The following is an 18811-nucleotide window of genomic DNA, read 5'->3' on the forward strand; positions in this document are numbered from 1 at the left end:
GTTGGTGAGGGAAGGGTTAGGTTCTACAAATGAGGGGAGACTGGTTTGTAATAGGAAACAACCAGTCATGCAGTGCCTGGGTCAGAGAGGAGGTGCGGGAGAGACCATCAACTCAGAAATGCACAGTAACCTGGGTTCCTGAGAGGGATGCCACAGAAGCCGGAGCGGGGAGAGGGGACTGACACTAAGCTCTAATGCAGTCTTCAGGGAGGAGAGGGGTGCATCCTTTTCTTACCTAGGTAGGGAGCCCTGGGAAGCTGGCTCCAGCCCATGTCCCAGGGCGCAGAGCCTGGGAGTTGAGTTTTAGATGAGACCGAAGAGGACAGGTGTTGTTAAGGAAGGAGGGAGAGCCGAGTCACGTGCGTGGTTAAATGGATTTATTTTCTAGGGGACACAGCGCTCATTCACGTTTCCGCAGGTGGATGTAGACAATGCCGCTGACCAGGGCGAGTGGAAAAGCTACCCAGGCCAGGGCGAAGCAGTAACCGAAGCTGCCCCCACGAGGGTGCTTTGCCAGGATCTCCTCGGCGTGGATGGCATAGATCAGTGCCCCGGAGAACACAGCTGCACCTGCAGGACCACCAACAGCAGTGTGGGGCTGGGTGCACAGGAGGGTGCACTGCCCTAGATCCTCAGAGGTCTCCTACAACCACTACCACCACCACCTCTGGTCCATAACTGCTCATCTGTGAAGTAAGGCCATGACAGTTGTATATCCATGGACTCTTTTTAAGTTTTTCATGAGCCAAACATGCAAACATGAGATAAGTAAAATGAGGGGGATTCACTGGGAAGACAGGAAGATGTTTTCAAAGTTACATGATCAACTCAGCCTTTTGCAACCTAGAGCCAAAAAAAATTTAAAAAAAAAAAAAAAAAGAACTGTGCTTTCAGATCTCATTGACCTCTTCATGATACCCCCCCCATTGTCTCAAGCCTCAATTTTTTGACCTTAAAAAAAAAAAGTGGGACATAATGGCCCACCTCTGCTCGCTCAGCTACCCAGGGTTCTAAGGCATAAGGATAGAAAGTTCAAGGCCAGCTAGGATGATTTATCAAAATCGATTTCCAATTTAAAAAAAAAGATAAAAGAAGGTTGAGAGCACATGCCTAGAACCCACCAGAGTAGAGCTGCACGCATGCCTCATGATGAGAGTCCGTCTGGCATGCCACAGGCCCTGGGGTTACAGCCCCAGTATTGGGAGAAGAGGAAAAAAATCAACTCCTTGAACAGGTGCCCAAGAAACCGCAGTTGGCTGACATGATCCAAAACATCCCTTTTGTGGATCCTTTAGCTGCCTCCATCCCTGGAACCCAAATCATTTACCAACACTGACTTCTCAAGCTGTGGCTCACCATAGAACCTCTGAGACTGCACAACTCCACTAGCCTGTGGGGGTCACGGATGCTGCTCTCAGGAGAGGGCTGGGAGCCTGAGTGTGCTTTACGGTTTGAGCCTTGAGTGATCTACTCCCATTCCTTGCCTCATTCCCCAAGCTGCAGGAAGTGCTTACTGGTGCAGAGCTGGCAGAGGCCGGTGGCATAGAAGAGCCCTCCTCGTCGCATGGTGTAGAGTTGGAACATGAAGAGGATGAAGGACAGGCAGCAGAGGATGAGAGACAGCACCATGAGTGCCTGCACTGCCTTCAGCCAGCCTACAGGGGGCGATACAGGTGAAGTCACAGCTGGACTCTACTCACTCTAGGTTCAGCCAGGCAAGCTTCTGGGGTGTATGTGTTACAAGGATTACAAGGATTCCCAGGCAAACATCTTGCTGATGAGCTCCATCCCCAGGCTCACTGGTTGTCACTTAGAATCCTGGAAGGAGGCAACTCCATCTCCTAGAACTCTGGCCTTTCCCGGTTCTCCCACAGATTCAATGAATGGCTCCCATATTCATAATACTAGCTCCATTTCTTTTCAAGTCTGAAAAGCCGCCTCAGAATGCAGGGAGCTTTCTCCCCTGTTCCATAAGCTACAGTGTGTGGCCTCCACCCTCTCTGGATTTATCAGTGCCTTTCCATCCAGACAAGCTGCCTATAGCCACCTCGGGGGCTTGAGGCCTTTCCCTGCCCTCAACCATATGCTCACCATTCTCACTGACGTTACTGCAGGCCCATGTTTGAGTGGTGGTGTTCCATGTGCAGTCATACCACAGGTTCAGGGACTCCTTCTCTGGAAGAGTCCACCAGGACTGGAAGGGACAGAGACCGGGGAGGGTAAATCGAGAAGCAGGACAAAAGGTGTCAGGGAGAGTGGAGATGGAGGCCCCTGATGGGCCAAATGTGGGCAAGGCTAGGGGAAAGGACACATGTAGAAGTAGAAGTAGGGAAGAGGGGTTGGGAGGTGGGGGTACAGAGGCAGAGGCAGAGGCAGAGGCAGGGAGGTGGGGTCTTAGAGATGGGCTGTTCCCAGTGAGCTAGAAGCTTACCTTGTCCAAAGTGGCCACAAAAAGCAAGACAAGAATGAGGATGTGGAGGGCAGAGACCACCAACAGGAGGAGTGACATGTCTGGCTCAGAGCAGGAGAGCCTGCAAAGGGTAGGAGTACTCAATCCTGGGGAAGAGGGCTGGGGTCTGGCTTTCTAAAGCAGAGAGGAAGGCTGGGGAGGACACTAGAGTCTATAGGAAGTCTCTGGTGTGAAGGAGAAGGGGAACAGCTGAGCAGTTCCTCCCTGGGGAGAAGGGTAAGCCCAGGGACTCCTGCTCCTGGAGGGGGGCGGAGACTGTCCTAGATGGACTTTTGGGAGATAGGGGAATGGACAGGACTAACAATGAGTTGGTGCATCTTCAGCGCCCTGTCCCTGGGCTGTGTGGGTCACCATATGAAAGTTTAAATTGACACCCCTTTCCAATCCATCAGGAGCAGGAATTGCCCCCAGGACAGGCATCCTTGACTCACTCACTCTCTTCTGGTGTGAGTCATGGGTGACTCATCCCCCCTCCCTCCAGCACCAGGGAAATGCCAGCCACTAGCTGAGTCTCTGTGGTCCTCACCCGACCGACTGCAGGACTGCAGGACCGACTGCAGACCCAAGGCTCTGGCTACTGGGGAGATGCATCTGAAGCAGGGAGGGTGTGGTCTGAGTGGAGAGACCACCTCCAACCACCCTTGAGTGTCCAGAGAACTCAGCCAGCCCTGGGAGCCCTCCTGCACCCCTTAATCTCAGGAGGGAGTGGACAGCCCCAGGGAGAAGCCACAGGACATTCTTCATGGTGGGCTTTGTTGGGACAAGTTTCATAGATGGCCCCTACTCTTTTCTGTATTCCCACCACAAAGGCTAAGAGATCACTTCTTCAATTACCAGTCTCCTCCGGGGCTAGGAGTGGAGGGTCTCTTCCTGCCTAAAGTGCCCCTCCCATGGTGCCATGCTGCCCAGTAAATAAAGTCCTGTCTGAATAACGGATTGAAAACTTACCGAGAGTCGCTGAAGAAGTCAGAGTTGGAGTCTGTCCTCGGTTGGGCCTCTTGCCCCGCCCTTCTGCTCCCTCCTTCCACTCTGAGGCCCCCGCCTCCCTCACTGCCTTCCTCCCACCCTTTAATACCCACCCTTCTCCCTCTGCTTTCCCCTCCCTCCCTTTCTCTCTCTCCTCTGGTGGTTTTCTGCTTCTCTCTACTCTCAATATATACCAACCCTTTTATATCCACTTTAGCCTCGCCCAGCTGAGGTCTTCAGTCAGGGGAGGGCACAAAATCTTGGTTCCTTATTCTCTGCCCACCCAGTCACACAGTAGGCATGTTCTGAGAGCTCCTTTCAGGACTCAGATGAGGAATCCTTGAGGTCCTAGGGTGGGGCATGTTACCTCCTTGGACTGGATGCCTGCTCTCTTTGATGAAGTTTGGGGCAAAGTAGGTGACACAAGAATCTGTAGAAGGCCAGATCTTGTGACATAGATCAAACTTCGGGCTGGCTCACTGGCAGGACAAAAAGTATGAATCTATGGAAAGGAGCAGGATGTAGCCTTTAAGAATGCCAATGTTGCCATTTCTTGGTTGTGTGACCTGGGATAAATTATTTCACTTACTTGGGCCTCAGTTTGCTAATCTGTATAGTGGATATAAAGCACAGTCAGTAAAGAAAAGAGAGTGATGGCAATAATGACTAGTTGGGTGGATGCTAACTAAAAAAAGGACAATCCTGGAAAGCCTCTTGGAGGAGGTGATTGCTGACCTGAGTCATTTGGACACTAGGGAGAAAAGAAAATTTCCCAAGCTTTGAGAAGAAACGTTGGCTTTTTGGAGAGCAGACAGAAGGGCCAGTGTGTCTGGAGCACAGAGCGCCTAGGGTGTGGTGAGTGGGACATCAGAGGATTCACTTGGAAATTCATGGAGGAATCAGGATTTTAATTTTACTGTAAGTGCTATGGGAGGCCATTAGAATTCTCACAGCACTCTAGTCCCAATGTTATAGTATGAACTATCATCATTTATTCTCAGGGCACTGAGTTAGGGGGTGTGGGTGATGATTAAGTATATCTGCATCTCTTGGTGGGGGACCAAGTCCTAGTTCTGATGAAGTTAGGGCTAGGGACCTGGATGATGGGGCCAGAGCTGGGTGTGATGACCTAAGCCTGCAGGGGTGGGTGACTAGCTGGACTGGTGATTGTGAGACTGGGAGCTGGGTACCACACAACACAGACTCTGCGTTACTGATGACTTCTCCATGCTTTTCCTTCCTCTGTTAGAGGGATAGCATCGTGGCTAGCTTAGAGCAGTGCTTGGCAATCCTGTACAACTTATAGCAAGCAGGCTTTGGAGCCCCAAGTGGAGTCAAGGAAACTCTAGTTCAGAGTCTCTAGTAATTGGACGAAGGGCAAAGACTTGGGTCCAATGCGTCCGGAAGCTAAAGTCTGGAGTCATAAATGAGAATGGATGGAGGAGGGGGACAGAGACATAGGGAAGTCTAACTCTGATCCTGGAGAGAGTAGAGAGTGGGTCACTGAGGACAAAATTGGGGGGCTGGGATGGAGTCTTGTACTCCTCTATGATTGCAGGGACAGGAGGCTGCATCCCAGGCCTGGGAGGAGTGTGGAGCCAGGAGCAAGGAAGCTCCTAATGGGCTGAGGAACCCAGATGGGAACATTTTAAACATTCCTTCAAAGTTGAAAAACTTTGGTACTTGGAGTAGCTAGGGGAGGCGTTTAGGTAATCCCCAACAATAGTGTCTAGTAGAAGCTGAAGTATCTGGAGACTAGGGGTGGTGGTGGGATCTCCCCTGCCCAAGCCTTGGAGGAGCGCAGCATCGCAGCCACTTCCTCCCACAGGAAACCGCAGGCGTCGGGCACACCCAGCCTTCAGGCAGTGGCGTCCACAGCCCGCCTGCAAGACGACCACGTGGGATGAAGAGCTTGGCCAGATGGGACCGCTGGAGGTTCCGCCCACTCCCACTTCCGGCTCTGCCCTACGTGTCCTCAAACCGTTGGCTGCGCATGCGTAGTGAACCTGTGTAGGAACTGAGATAGTGGTGAGCGTTCCTCCAAACCATGAACTCCCCAAATAACCAGTCCAAGGCACGCACTTCTTGGACCCCGAAGAACCCCGCCTAGTCCCAAAGTCTAGTCTTCTAAACGTTTCCCTTCAGTTTCCACTGCCCATAGTCCGACCTCCACGCAACCCACACAGATGTCCCAAGACTGTCCCTCCGAGGCATCTAAGTCAATTTCCCCAGGGCCTCACTTAGCTCTATTTAAATAACAGGGCCCGCCCTCAAACCCTAAGTCCCGCCTTCTCACTAAACCCTCTGCCGCTTTCTTCTAGTCCCCGCCCCTTACAGACCCTGAGCATCTCCCCTATAGTTAACGCTCTTAACAGGACTCTGACTCCACCCTTCTGCCTTCAGTCCCGCCCCTTACAGCATCCTAGCCCTTCCTCCTTGCTATTAACAGCCTCTGGCTCCGCCTCTTCTCAGTACTACACTTTCTCCCCTCCCCTTTTACAATAAGGAGATATTCCTGACGCCCCCTGGATCCTACCTATGCTCCTCCCCTTCCCCTCTCTCCTATCCTCTGCTCCCTAGACTCCTAGCTCCTCCTAGGGCGGGGATTCTCAATCTTTCTAAAGCGGCGTCCTTTTAATTCAATTCTTCATGCTGTGGTAACCCACCCTACGATAAAATTATTCTTGTTGCTACTTCATAAATAACTGTAGTTTTGCTACAGTTATGAATCGTAATGTAAACATTTATGTTGTCCGATGGTCTTTGGTGACCCCTGAGAGAAGGTCATTGAAGTTTGCAACGGGGTCGCGACCCACTGGTTGAGAACCGTGGTTCTCTAGGGTCTTCTCAGCCCCGCCCCCTCCCCTCCCCATCAGGCCAGTCTTCTGGCCTGCTCCCTCTCTGGCCTGGCCCCCTTTTTGTCCAAGACTGGAGTCTGCTGAGTCGTCCACCGATCTCTCCTTGCCCATCCCTTCCGCTGTCCTCAGGCCTTATTGGCCCCTTGTCTCCCCAGTAACCAGACTACAACAGTGAGAGTGGAGCTACAAAGACTGGTCAGGCACTCAAGCAGTTAGAGCGGAGACCTCGCCCCCACCCCATCCCACCCTCATCTGGCCGGGGTGCAGAGGTGCGGAGAGGCTGCCCAGGGACCGAGTCAAAGTCAAGCCGCAGGATCCAGATTGTGTGTATTTGGGGTGAGCGATCTCCCTGAAGGGTCGAGACTGAGAGGGGCCACTGTGCCTGTGCGCTGGCTTGCGCGCTCTAAGGCTGGTGTCCCCTTGCAGGAACACCACCACTATGTCCAGGATGCGTTTGGACCTGTCCGCCAGGAGCGCTCGCTCCGAAGAAGGAAGCGAGATCTTCCTGGAGGGATCAGGTAACTCATTCTTCCCAGTCTCCTCAAAGAGAAGTTCCTTTTCTGTTCTGAGCTTGTTCTGAGTTCTAGTTCCAGAGCAAGGGGTGGGAGGCCTCCTAGGAGCGCCCTCTCCTGGGGGCAGATTCGAGCCGGAACGGAAGCGGCTCCTGGCATGTGGTGGGGCCAAGCCAGGCAGTCGGGTGGCTAGGAATACATCGGACTTCAGGAGAGGTTTGAATGGGGTCCAGAACATCCAGAAAATAGCTAGGGGGGACCTGTGAGATGGCTTAGCTAGTAAAGGCTCTTGGCATCAAACTGACGGCCTGAGTTCCACTCGGGAACCCAGGAAGTGGGAGAAGAAAACCAACTCCCTTGGGTCCCTCCTAAACTACATAGGAGTGGTTTAAAACAGAAAGTGAAAAAGGACCCACGTGGCGGCACGCATCTTTCACCTCTGCTGGGGAGGCAGAGGTAGTTTGAGTTTCAGGCCAACCAGGGCTACATAGTAAAACCCTGTCTCAAAACAAGAACAAACAAACAAACAAACAAAAAAAACCCCAAAAACCAAAAAACAAAACCAAACCTCCCAAAAACTGGAGGAGAGAGAACAGCATATGCATGCAGCTTATGCCTAGGGTGGCTGGGGTAGGAGTGTGGACACTGGTTTGGGTCAGTTCTCAGCTGAGGGTGGAAAGCTAATGGCCCAGAGAGTGACACTATTAGGAGGTGTGGCCGTGTTGGAAGAAGTGTGTCACTGTGGGGGTGGGCTTTGAGACCTTCCTTCTAGCTGCCTGGAAATCAGTCTTTTCCTGTTTGCCTTTGGAATAAGACATATGTAGAACTCAGCTCCTCCAGCACCATGCCTGCCTGGATGCTGCCATGCTTCTTGCCATGATGATAATGGACTGAACCTCCGAAAGCTGTAAAGCCAGCTCCAATTAAATGTTGTCCTTATAAGACTTGCCTTAGTCATGGTGTCTATTCACAGCAGTAGACACCCTAAGATAGAAAATGGTACCAAGAGTGGGCTATTGCTGTGATAGGTCTGACCATGCTTTTGTTTGGAGGAATATGAATTTGGAGACTTTGGAAAGCAGTGGAATGCTTTTTAGTGGGCCTTAGTGGGCCATCCTAGTAGAAATATAGAAGACATTAGTGCTGAGGATGAGTTGAACTGTGGAGGCGGGGCTCAAGAGGTTTCAGAGGAGAAGAACGTTAGTAAGTATGTGGCCTAGAGACTTTTTTGTGATATTTTGGTGAAGAATGTGGCTACTTTTTGCCCTTTTCTAAAGTCTGCCTGAGGCTAAGGCTAAAGTGAAGAGAATCAGATTAAATTGCATTGACAAAGGAAGTCTCAGAAAAGCCCAGCACAGACTTTGATCTCTGGTTTACTCACATGAAAGAACATTTTGATCAAGCAGAGCAAGCTTAAAAAAAAAATACTGGGCTGGAGAGATGGCTCAGTGGGTAAGAGCACTTACTGCTATTCCAAAGGTCCTGAGTTCAAATCCCAGCAACCACATGGTGGCTCACAACCATCCGTAATAAGATCTGATGCCCTCTTCTGGTGTGTCTGAAGACAGCTACAGTGTACTTACATATAGTAAATAAATAAAGAAAAAAGAAAAGAAAAAATACAAAATGTGTATTCAAGTAGTAAGGGGATACCCGGAAGTGAAATGGAGCTGAATCTTGTGCTCAAGGAATAAACAGATGAAGGGAGTGGTGACCTCAGGGCAGGATCCCACCTAACTAAGCTTCCTGTTTGTGTTTGCAGTTGAACAAGGAATAGCTATGTCATGTTAGGTGTTATTACCTGGTCATTATTTTCATTTGGACTTTTAATCTGGCATGAACCACAACCCAGAAATTAAGGGCACACCTGTGGATCCAGATCTTGAGGCATAGTGACCATAAAATCTTAGGCCCAGACTTGGTGGTATCTGCCTTTAATCCCAGGAGACAGAAGAAAGCAGATTTGAGTTCAAGGCCACCCTGGTACACAGCAAGTTCCAGGTAAAGAAAAGCTTAAGTCAAGGCTGGCGAGATGGCTCAGTGGGTAATAATAAGTAAATATTTTTTGTTTGTTTTTGTTTTTGTTTTTCGAGGCAGGGTTTCTTTGTGTAGCCCTGGCTGTCCTGGAACTCACTCTGTATACCAGGCTGGCCTTGAACTGAGAAATCCGCCAGCCTCTGCCTCCCAAGTGCTGGGATTAAAGGCGTGTGCCACCACCGCCCAGATCATAAATAAATCTTAAAAAAAAAAAAAAAAAAAAAAAAAAAAAAAAAGAAAGAAAGAAAGAAAGAAAAGAAAAGAAAGGTATATGTCCAGGCATGGTGGCACAGGCCTTTAATCCCAGTATTCAGGAGACAGAGCCATGCAAATTACTAAGTTTAAGGTCAATTTACAGAGCAAGTTTCAAAACAGCTAAGCTTGGGCAGTGAAGGAGTTAGAAAACAGAAAGCTGGTGATAATGTAGTAGAACATGGGGACATGTTCAGCCTCTGCAAGCAGTAGGACTGGGCAGCTTTGGACATGTGTGGCTTTGGCTTTAGAGTCAAGACTAGAAGGGGTTACTGGACAATTGATGCTGGTTGGTTAGAGCTAAGAAATCAGCGGTGATTAAGAAGAGACCAGCATCACTGAGGTGAAATCTTCTGGGAAGTGTTTTCTGAGAGCACAAAGAAGCTGTGTTCCAGAGATAGCTAAGGTTGTACCTTGTAGCTGGACTTGGTAATGTGTAAGAATCACTCAGGTGGTACTGGTTTTGAAGGTATGAAGGGATCATGAAGAGCAGCTGAGGCTTGGCACTGTGAGAGGCCACGGAGGGCCATTGGTGAAAGTGCAGCCTCAGCTGCAGTTGATGGCCCAGGACTGAAGGGGTCACACAAAGGAGTTGAGGCTTGGCACCATGAAGAGAGCCTATGAGAGACTATTGGTGAAGCCTAGTTGCAGTGGAAGACTCCAGCAAATTGGAGATGCCATGGGATGATCACCAAGAATACCAGCAGCAGTGGAGTGGAGTCACCCAGAGCCTAGAGTGCTACAGAAGACAGAGCTGGAGATGTGACCCAAGCCCTTTGGAGGAGCCCAGAAGATCATGTGTGGATCTCAGACATTGGAACAAGAAGCTTCGAAGTTGAAGTTGCCTTGGAGACCCCGAGATGTTTGAGATGCCAGAGCTGTGGGAAACCTGCTGAGGAAAGCTGCTAACAGAGAGTGGAACCAGCCCAAGAGAAAAAATTGTGCTGCAGACAACAAAGCAGAGAAGAGTTGGAGATCTGAAGAGCACTTTGACATGGAGATGCAGAGTTTGGAGTTTGCCCAGTTGGCTTTTGGTCTTGCTTTGGGGATTACAGTGATTGGATGAACATCAGAAAAGACTTTGAACTTTGAGCTTTTAACTTTGTTGACATAGTCCAACCTTTCTAGTTGGACTAAATGTTTTAGTATCATGCTGTGTCTAGGTATGCCCCCCCTCCCACTAGACTCATGTGTTTGAACAAGTCTATGGGAACCAGAGAGTGGAGTGTAGTGGTTTGAATATGCTTGGCCCAGAGAATGGCTCTATTAGGAGGTGTGGCCTTGTTAGAGGAAGTGTGTCACTGTGAGGGTAGACTTTGAGACCCTCCTCCTAGCTGCCTGGAAGTCAGTCTTCTCCTGGTTGCCTTTGGAACAAGATGTAGAACTCTCAGCTCCCCTCCAGCACCATGCCTGCCTGGATGCTGCCATGTTTCCTGCCATGATGATAATGGACTGAACCTCTGAGCCTGTAAGCCAGCCCAATAAAATGTCCTTTATAAGAGTCGCCTTGGTCATGTTGTCTCTTCACAGCAATAGAAACACTAAGACAGATGGGTATGGCAGGCTTCTCCGGCCTTGGATGCCAGGCTGAGGCATCTAAGAGGAAAGAAGGGTCCATTCTGGGTGTAGGAAGTCCTCAAGGATTTTGTAGGGAGATGAGTGGGAGGCTGGGTGGAGCCCAGAGGATAGTAGGAGAGAGGCCACTGCAGTCCCACAGAAGACTAGGAGGGAGCCACTTTCTCTAGTCCCAAGTGCTTTAGATGTGGAGGCCTTTTAGGAGCATCCTTAAGCCAGAATGTTTGTGATGGGAATGGGTCAGCTTGACTACTGGGGACACAGGGACTAAGATGAGGTCCCATAGGATGCCAGGGCTGGGAGTGGGGTACAGTTGCAGGTTTTGAGATCCTAAAGGGACCCTCTGAGGAGAGCTGACAGTCCTGGTCCCTTTAGTCCTTTGCCTGGTCTCATCCACAGTGGATGGGGAGCTCAGCCGCCTATATCGACAGCGCAAGATGATGGAGTTGGAAAGGCGGACATACAGCAAGGAAGTTCATCAGCGCATCAGGAAGCAAGTGTAAGCTAGAGAAAAGGGACTTCTGAGCCCTGGGAGGAGGGGAGAAGGGAAGAAGGGTGGGGGGGAAGGGCAGGGGTGGGGAAGGAGCCAGGACAGGGGAGTGGTCATGAAAGGGACAAGATAAAGGTAGGAACAGGAGGAGGTACAGGGTCTGAGAGTTGCAGGATCTCTGGAGAATCAGGTGCTGGGATAGAAAAAAGAGAGGAATCATTGGGGGGACAGAGTTGGAAGAAGCACGGGGTGGGGGTGGGGGGTCGGACCTCAGTGAGGAAGGCGGGCTGGAGCTGGTTGTTGAGTGCTGCCACTTGCTGGTGCGGACCACCTGCTCCTCCGGGATGGACAGCGAGGAGATTCGGCAGCTGGAGATGCTTCGAGCCCAGCTCCAGATGCAGATTAACGTAGCGCAGAGCCAGGTCAAGCGACTGGGAGACAAGAAGCATTTGGCGGATATGGACCGTCTTCTCAAGTGCCGGGCCCAGGTGCAGGTCGAAATCGAGGCGCTGCAAGAGCAGAACCGGGCCCTGGACAAGCAGGTGGGTTCTCCTAGTTGGCATCCCATCAAACCTTGTAGTAACTGTTCTAAGTCTTGGCGATCTTATCTGAAAAATGGAGCCACTAAAAGCATCTACCCAGAGCTCCACCCAGAGCTAGGGATGGTGTGTACTCCTGGAAAGCCAACATCCTGGAAAACCGAGGCAGAAAGGTTGCCATAAGTTCACGGCTACGGGCGGCCAATCCCACCTCCCATCCCCTGCAATGTGCCAAGCCAAAAAAAAAAAAAAAAAAACCCTCCCAAATTCACACTAAATTTTAGCGGGACTGTGGACCTATTTGAATACTTTTAACCACAGGAAAATTTTCTTTGTTTGTTTTGTTTTTTGAAACAAGGTTTTACTATGGTGTCTTGTAACTCGATGTGTAGACCAAGCTATCCTTAAACTCATAGAAAGCTGTCTGACTTTGCCTTTAATCCAAGAGTGTTGGATTAAAGGCGTGGAATACCATGCTCGATCCTGGGAAGCATTTTTGAACTAGTGTTACCTAAACTTTCTTTGTCTTGGAGCTCGTAATTTATAAGTAAGCCTTTTTTTTTTTTGCTTTTGTTTTGTTTTTTAAATTTTATTATGTATACAATGTTCTGCCCGCATATAGCCTGGATGCCAGAAGAGGGCACCAGATCTCATTATAGATGGTTACAAACCACCATGTGGTTGCTTCAGAATTGAACTCTCAGGACCTCTGGAAGAGCTTCTAGTGCTCTTAGTGTCTAGGTCATCTCTAAAGCCCCTTTTAATTTTATTTACTTATTTTTATGTACACTGACGTTTTCCCTGCATGTCTGTATGAGAGAGTCAGATCCACTGGGACTTGATTTACAGACAGTTGTGAGCTGCCATGTGGGTACTGGGAATTGAACTCCGGTCCTCTGGATGAGCAGCCAATGAATGCTCTTAATCACTGAGCCATTCCTCCAACCCCTAGGTGGGGTATTTTTTTGGTTCTCTATTTTTTGAAACAAGAAAAGAGCATCAAGTCCCATTATAGATGGTTGTGAGCCACCATGTAGGTGCAGGGAATTGAACTCAGGAACTCTGGAAGAGCAATCAGTGCTCTTAACTGCGGAGCTATCTCTCCTGCCCTTGTTGGTTTTGTTGTTGTTTTGTATGTTTGATTTTTTTTTGTTTGTTTTGTTTTGTTTTTAATGTGAGAGAAACCTCAAGAAGTCAGAGCCATGATGGGAGACAACTCTGAGAGCCCAAAGCCTTGATTTGCAGCTTGGATGATTATACTTGCTGACACTCTGATCCTGGCTGTGGTGAATGGTCTATAGGTGATCCAGCCGAGTCACACCCAAGGTGGGCTGCTAAGCTCACAGAATGTGAAAGGATGATGGCAGTCACTCCCTTGATTGGATCATGACAGTAAGACCACCTCTTACTAGACTGCAGACTGAAGGGAAGCCATCCACCAGCTCTGAAGAGCTGCCATGCCAGGTTGAAAAGAGCCATATGGCAGGGACAGTAGAGGGGCCCCTCAGTGGCAAGGGCAGTGCCGACTAGTTCTATGTCATCTTGTCACAAGCTAGACATCTTTGGGAAGAAGGAATCTTAATTGAGAAATGCCTCCTTAAGATTCGCCTGTAGGCAAGTCTGTGGTGCATTTTCTTGATTAATGATTGTGGTGGTTTGAATAGGTATGGCCCCCATAGACTCGTATGTTTGAATGCATGGCCGTTAGGGAGTGTCATTATTAGGAGGTGTGGTCTTGTTGGAGGAAGTGTGCTACTGTGGGGGTGGGCTTTGAGGTTTCCTATGCTCAAGCTCTGCCCAGTAACATAGTCCCCTCCTGCTGCCTGCCAATTAAGATGTGGAACTCTCAGCTTTGTCTCCAGCACCCTGTCTGCCTGCATGATGCCATGCTTCCCCGCCATGATGATAATGCACTAAACCTCTGAAACTGTAAGCTAGCCCCAATTAAATGTTTTCTTCTATAGGAGTTGCCTTGGTCATGGTGTCTATTCACAGCAGTGAAACCCCAACTAAGACAATGATTGATGTGGATGGGCCCACTGTGGTCCTGGGTGTTATAAGAAAGCAGGCTGAGCAAGCCCATGAGAGACCAGCCAGTAAGTAGTGGTTCTCCATGGCCTCTGCTTCAGTTCCTGTCTCGAGTTGCTGCCCTGACTTCCCTTCATGAAGGACTGTGATTGGAAATGAACCTTTTCCTCCACACGTTGCCTTTGGCCATGGTATTTTATCACAGCAGTAGAAACCCTAAGATAGAAATTGGTACCAGGAGTTGGGTAATCCTCTGTTTTGGGGAGGATTATGGAAGGACTTTGGGACTTTGGGCTGGAAAAGCCATTGACTGCTCAGGCTTCGTGATCTTTGGTAGAAACTAAAAAGATAAACCTGAGAGACATGCAAATGATGGAGGCCTGGCTTGTGACGTTTAAGAGAGAAGTTTTAGCAGTGAATCTATCAGGGCCACTTGTGAGATATTTTGAATTAAGAACTGCCGAAGTGAAACCTTTGCTTTACTGGGATAATTGATTTTGGTCTGCTGGGGCTGACGACTCGGCTGTGGTTAAGAGATCAGCATCACTGAGGTGAAATCTGGGGGTATTCCCTCAGGGTCAGCACAGAAACTGTGGTCCAGAGGGAGCTCAAGTTGACAAGGGGTCAGTTGTGACTAGTTTCATGTCAGTTTATCCCAAGTTAGAGACATATTTGGGAAAACGGAACCTAGTAGAGAAAATACCTCCATAAGATTGGCCCATAGGCAAGTATCCGGAGCATTTCTTGATTGATGGTTGATGTGGGAGGGCCCAGCCTATTGTGGGTGGTACCACCCCTTGGCAGGTGGTCCTAGAAGCTATTAGAAATCAGGCTGAGGATGCCATGACTACGCCAGTAAGCAGGTTCTTCCCTAACTTCCTTTCACAATGGATTGTGTTCAGGACATGTTCAGGATAAAATCAACCCTTTTCTTCCCAAGTTGCCTTTTGCTCATGGTGTCTTATCACAGTAATAAGAGTTCTAAGATATTTGCCAGCAGTTATTTGATGAGGCTCAAGAGCTCTCACACTGGGCTGATGTCTGGGTTGCAACTTTGGGAGATGCTGAGCCTAGAGGCCCAAGAACTATGAAATCAATATGACACTGATACAGAACTGACCCCTTGTCACTTTGACACACAAACATATCACTTGGTAAACCATGACCTTTCCTCTCCTGTTGCCTATTAATAATAGCAACATCACAGTATATAACATATTCCAAACTTTAAAAGTCCCAGGCTGGGCTGGCGAGATGGCTCAGCGGTGAAGAGCACTGACTGCACTTCCAAAGGTCCTGAGTTCAAATCCCAGCAACCACATGGTGGCTCATAACCATCTGTAATGAGATCTGACATCCTCTTCTGGTGTGCCTGAAGACAGCTACAGTGTACTTACATATACATAAAATAAATAAATCTAAAAAAAAAAAAAATCCAACACTTAAAATATGGGTAGAGCACCCAAAGGACAATTTCCAGAGGCTTAAGAGAGGAGACTTTGTGGGAAGTCGAGAGGTTACTCAGGATGTGCCCTTGAAGGAAGAAGTGGGATCTTGTCTTTCAGTCTCTGGCTCTGCATCTGGGCTCCTTGTGGAGGGGGTTTGTTCTGAAGCTGGTGCCCCACCATCATTATCTAGGGCTTTCTCCAGGCATCCAAGGCAGGGGGACGCTGATAGAGAACTGAGAGCAGTCAGTTCCCACAGCAGTAGCAGCAGCGTAGCACTGACTTAGAGTTCTGGCAGACCTGTGGGCTTTGAGTTGTCCCAGCTGACCCCAGGGCAGTACGTTTGACAGCTATACTTTAACCAGTCCAGTTCAAGCAGCCCACCAAGTGTGTGTGATAAGAACTCAGGAGCCATTCCTAAAAATAATATGCATAGATTAAAAAAAATGTTCACATTAAATTCTTTTTAAATTTTCTTTTATTTCTTATTTATGTGTGTCTGTGTGAAGTATGTGCATGGAGGCCAGAAGAGGGCGTCAGATCCCCCTAGAGTTGGAGCTATAGGTAGTTGTGCATGATGTCAGGTGGGTGCTGGGAACTGAATACTGGTCCTGTAAGAGCACTAAGTGCTCCCGACCACTGAGGCATTTCTCCAACTCTATATTTTATTCTTATTCTTTTTTCCCTGTTGAGATGGGGGTTCTCTGTGTAGCTTTGGGTGTCCCAAAACTCACGCTGTAGACCAATCTGGCCTCGAGCTCAGAGATCCACCTGCCTCTGCCTCCTGAGTGCTGGGATCAAAGGTGTGTGCTGCCGCCACTACCACTCGGCTGTTGTGATTGAAAACTGCATCGAGGTGATTGTGGATTCACATGAAGTTTCAAGAATGGCAAGGAGAGTCCCCACCCCACCCCACCCCCGCACATTTCACTCAGCGTTCCCCAATTTGGGTCTTTAGTTTGTTTGATTTTTATCATGGCTGCTGTTGAAAACAGGTTCAAGAGACTGTCACCTCGCTGAAAGGCAAATACTGCCACCTTGTGGTCATCCCTCCAGTCACCAGGAGCATGTGGTAGGCCATGACCTAGGCCCATGTGCCCACACAGGGTATATACCCGTGGGCGAGTCTGGAGTTGGCATCTTAGTGCCTGTTTATTTTTGCCAGAGCTGTTGAAACAAGGTCTTCTCATGGAGTGGTACACTTGAAATTGATTCTCAGCCCCAGAGACCACTGGCCAAGATCAAGGTACAGGCTGGGTCGTTTCCCCAGCGCTCAGCAGGAGTCTATCCCCTGCTCCTGGTGTTTTGCTGGCCATTTCTGTTTGGTTGATTGGGTTTTTTGTTTTTGTTTGTTTGGTTTTGTTTTTGTTTTTTTGAGACAGGATCTCACTATGTAGTTCCAGCTGTCCTGGAGCTCGCTCTCTTGGCAGTCTGTCTCTAGGACATGTTCTGAGGTACTGGGCGTCAGGGTGTTTGACAGGAGTTTCTGGGGATACTATCTAGTGTATGTCAGTATAGATTGGGAAGTGGTCACCATCGTTCGTTCAGTCTACACTCTGCTGAGTAAGTCCAGACACAGCAAGAGCTCAGAAACCAGGTCATGTGGGAAGCTGGTGGGGCTTCTAGGTGGCCTTAGCATCCCAGACCCCTTTTAACTGCTGGCCTTAGTCTCCCAGCATCCTTTTCTTCCTGGGGACTGTGATGGCAGCAACCCAACCCTTCCATCTCATGTGCATCTTCAGAAACACCAGGAGAGGCAGAGACAGGTAAATCTCTGAATTCAAGGCCAGCCTGGTTTTCATAGCGAGTGCCAGGAAAGCCAGGGATATACAACAAGATCCTGTCTCAACAAAACAAAACAAAACAAAACAAAACAAAACAAAATCAACCAACCAACCAGTCAAACAAACAAAAGAGGCCATCAGAAGAGGGGTAGAGCTGGCTAATCATGGACCGCAGTCCCTGTGGTTGCCCAAACTTGGGTTCAGTGGCTGCAGGGGTATTTGGCTGAGTTGGGCACTGCAGAAAGGAGGAAGGATGCTGGGGCTGCCGGGACAGCAGATGTCCTTGCTGCATCTCTCCCAGGCATGTGATGGATGCTGCGTTCCCTCCAGATCCAGGACTGGGAGACCCGTATCCTCACACAGAGTAGGGAAGCCTCAGCTCCTAATGCCATCCTGGATCAGAAGATGAAAATCCAGAGAAGGATCAGGATCCTAGAAGACCAGCTGGACAGGGTGTGTGGCCTCCAGCTCTCCAAGGCAGACGTTAGGCTTTGCTGGAACGGTGTTGGGAGGGCAGGCACTGTGGGCTTGAGGGTCCCCTTAGGTGTATAAAGTTTCAGGTTCCCCTGGAGGGAACAGGGTGGTCCCCACCTCTGACACATACCAGGCCTCATGAATTCTCTGACACCCACCCCAGGTCACCTGTCACTTTGACATCCATCTGGTGAGGAATGCGGCCCTGCGGGAGGAGCTGGAGTTGCTGCGCATTGAAAGGGGCCGCTACCTGAATATGGACCGCAAGCTGAAGAAGGTGGGGGCTTGGAGCTCTGCCTAGTCAGTCCTTTCCCACTCTGTGTCCACAGGCCAGGCTCCTAGGCCCAGGCTTCAGTGCAGGGGGAGAGAAGGGAGAGCATACCTCCCCTTCATCTCACTCCCATGCACAAACACCAGCTTCACTTTGAGCTCTGTCATCTGGGGCCACCTATAGGCCCACCAAGCCATTCACATCCCCCGAGATCTGAGCACCTTCAGAGCCTTTTGAAGAGCTATCATTCTGTCCCTCCCTTCTTCCCTCCCTCTCTCCCTCCCTCCCTCCCTCCCCTTTGATAAAACTTTTATATCAAGACAATTTTAAACTTATAACTGTACACAGGACTTCTATATACCCTTCACCAGGATATATGTGTATGTTTATGTATGTACATTTGGATAGATTTCTTGAGAGTCTTATTTTGTAGCTAAGCTGGGACTTGAACTTCCGCCAATTCTGCCTCAGGGTCCCTTTTGCTGGGTTACAGCTATGAGCCACCATACTTGGCTAGGATTGGTACTTTGCCTCTTCCTGTCTCACCTGTACCTTGGTCAGTCTTGCTCCGCCCCCCTCCCCACATGTCCTTGGTGTGGTGGAAGTGTCTGGGCCAGCTGTGTTTTGGGGAGGAGGTCCCTTGTGTGGACCACCTGCTTTGCTGAGTACTCCGTTGGAGGCAGGGCACTTTAACAAGAAGCTGGGCTTGGGATTTGGTGTTCAGCTGTCACAGCCATGGAGGAGATAGATGCTCTGGGATGGAGTCTCCTTTGATGAATCTACCATGCTGGAGATCCCTACTGTGTGCTCTCAGTGACAGCTAACACCCTTGCCTGAATAACACCCACCACCCTAGCCAGTGCCACATTCTTACAAGGTTCAGTATTGTGACTTCAGGGTGAATGTCCACAGTTACTGCACTGGCCATGGCTCTCTGTCATCTGGATGCCACTTCACTGTCCCCTCCCTGTGCCCTCTCCTGCTCTCTCCTCTTCTGGTACGATTTCTCCAACAAGTTCCTATTTTCTTTCTCTTAAAAATATCCTGTTTTAAAATATTTACTTATGTGCAGGTATATCTGCTTGTGGCTTTTTTTTTTTTTTTTTTTTT

The 18811-nt window shown here is 49.4% G+C and overlaps 2 protein-coding genes across 6 annotated transcripts in view; one reads left to right on the forward strand and one right to left on the reverse strand.

Annotated features, from left to right (window-relative positions):
• Positions 1-362: 362 nt before the first annotated feature.
• On the reverse strand, positions 363-3604 carry Emp3 (epithelial membrane protein 3). Of its 2 annotated transcripts, none has more exons than XM_031386692.1 (5): positions 3419-3604; positions 2432-2531; positions 2092-2194; positions 1515-1655; positions 363-570 (listed from the first exon to the last, which is right to left on the reverse strand). In XM_031386692.1, exons 2-5 carry the CDS (start codon positions 2507-2509, stop codon positions 401-403), a joined length of 492 nt encoding a protein of 163 aa, XP_031242552.1. In that variant the 5' UTR covers positions 2510-2531; positions 3419-3604; the 3' UTR covers positions 363-400. The 2 variants fall into 2 exon arrangements, with proteins under 2 accessions (XP_031242552.1, XP_031242553.1); XM_031386693.1 differs by lacking the exon at positions 3419-3604 and adding an exon at positions 3305-3324.
• Positions 3605-5441: 1837 nt separating this feature from the next.
• The window catches only part of Ccdc114 (coiled-coil domain containing 114), a 25492-nt gene continuing 12122 nt past the window's right edge, over positions 5442-18811 (forward strand). Inside the window, exons 1-7 of one of the 4 annotated variants that reach the window (XM_031386665.1) lie at positions 5442-5464; positions 6450-6630; positions 6721-6812; positions 11070-11169; positions 11513-11702; positions 17287-17409; positions 17594-17707. In XM_031386665.1, coding sequence (XP_031242525.1) covers positions 6734-6812; positions 11070-11169; positions 11513-11702; positions 17287-17409; positions 17594-17707 — 606 coding nt within the window. In that variant the 5' untranslated portion in view covers positions 5442-5464; positions 6450-6630; positions 6721-6733. Of the gene's footprint in view, positions 5465-5932; positions 6631-6720; positions 6813-6902; positions 7023-11069; positions 11170-11512; positions 11703-17257; positions 17410-17593; positions 17708-18811 lie in introns of those variants that run through there. The other 3 variants (XM_031386667.1, XM_031386668.1, XM_031386669.1) reach the window with 3 other exon arrangements.

Source organism: Mastomys coucha, unplaced genomic scaffold, assembly GCF_008632895.1.
Source record: "Mastomys coucha isolate ucsf_1 unplaced genomic scaffold, UCSF_Mcou_1 pScaffold21, whole genome shotgun sequence".
NCBI lineage: Eukaryota > Metazoa > Chordata > Mammalia > Rodentia > Muridae > Mastomys > Mastomys coucha.

What these genes read in the sequence shown, in the direction of transcription:
- Emp3 (XM_031386692.1), bottom strand. Translation starts at nt 2,509, where the DNA reads ATGTCACTCCTCCTGTTGGTGGTCTCTGCCCTCCACATCCTCATTCTT. An exon ending in TTGTGGCCACTTTGGACAAG is followed by an intron (nt 2,195 to 2,431) that starts GTAAGCTTCTAG and finishes TGTCCCTTCCAG; the next exon opens with TCCTGGTGGACTCTTCCAGA. An exon ending in CAGTAACGTCAGTGAGAATG is followed by an intron (nt 1,656 to 2,091) that starts GTGAGCATATGG and finishes CGCCCCCTGTAG; the next exon opens with GCTGGCTGAAGGCAGTGCAG.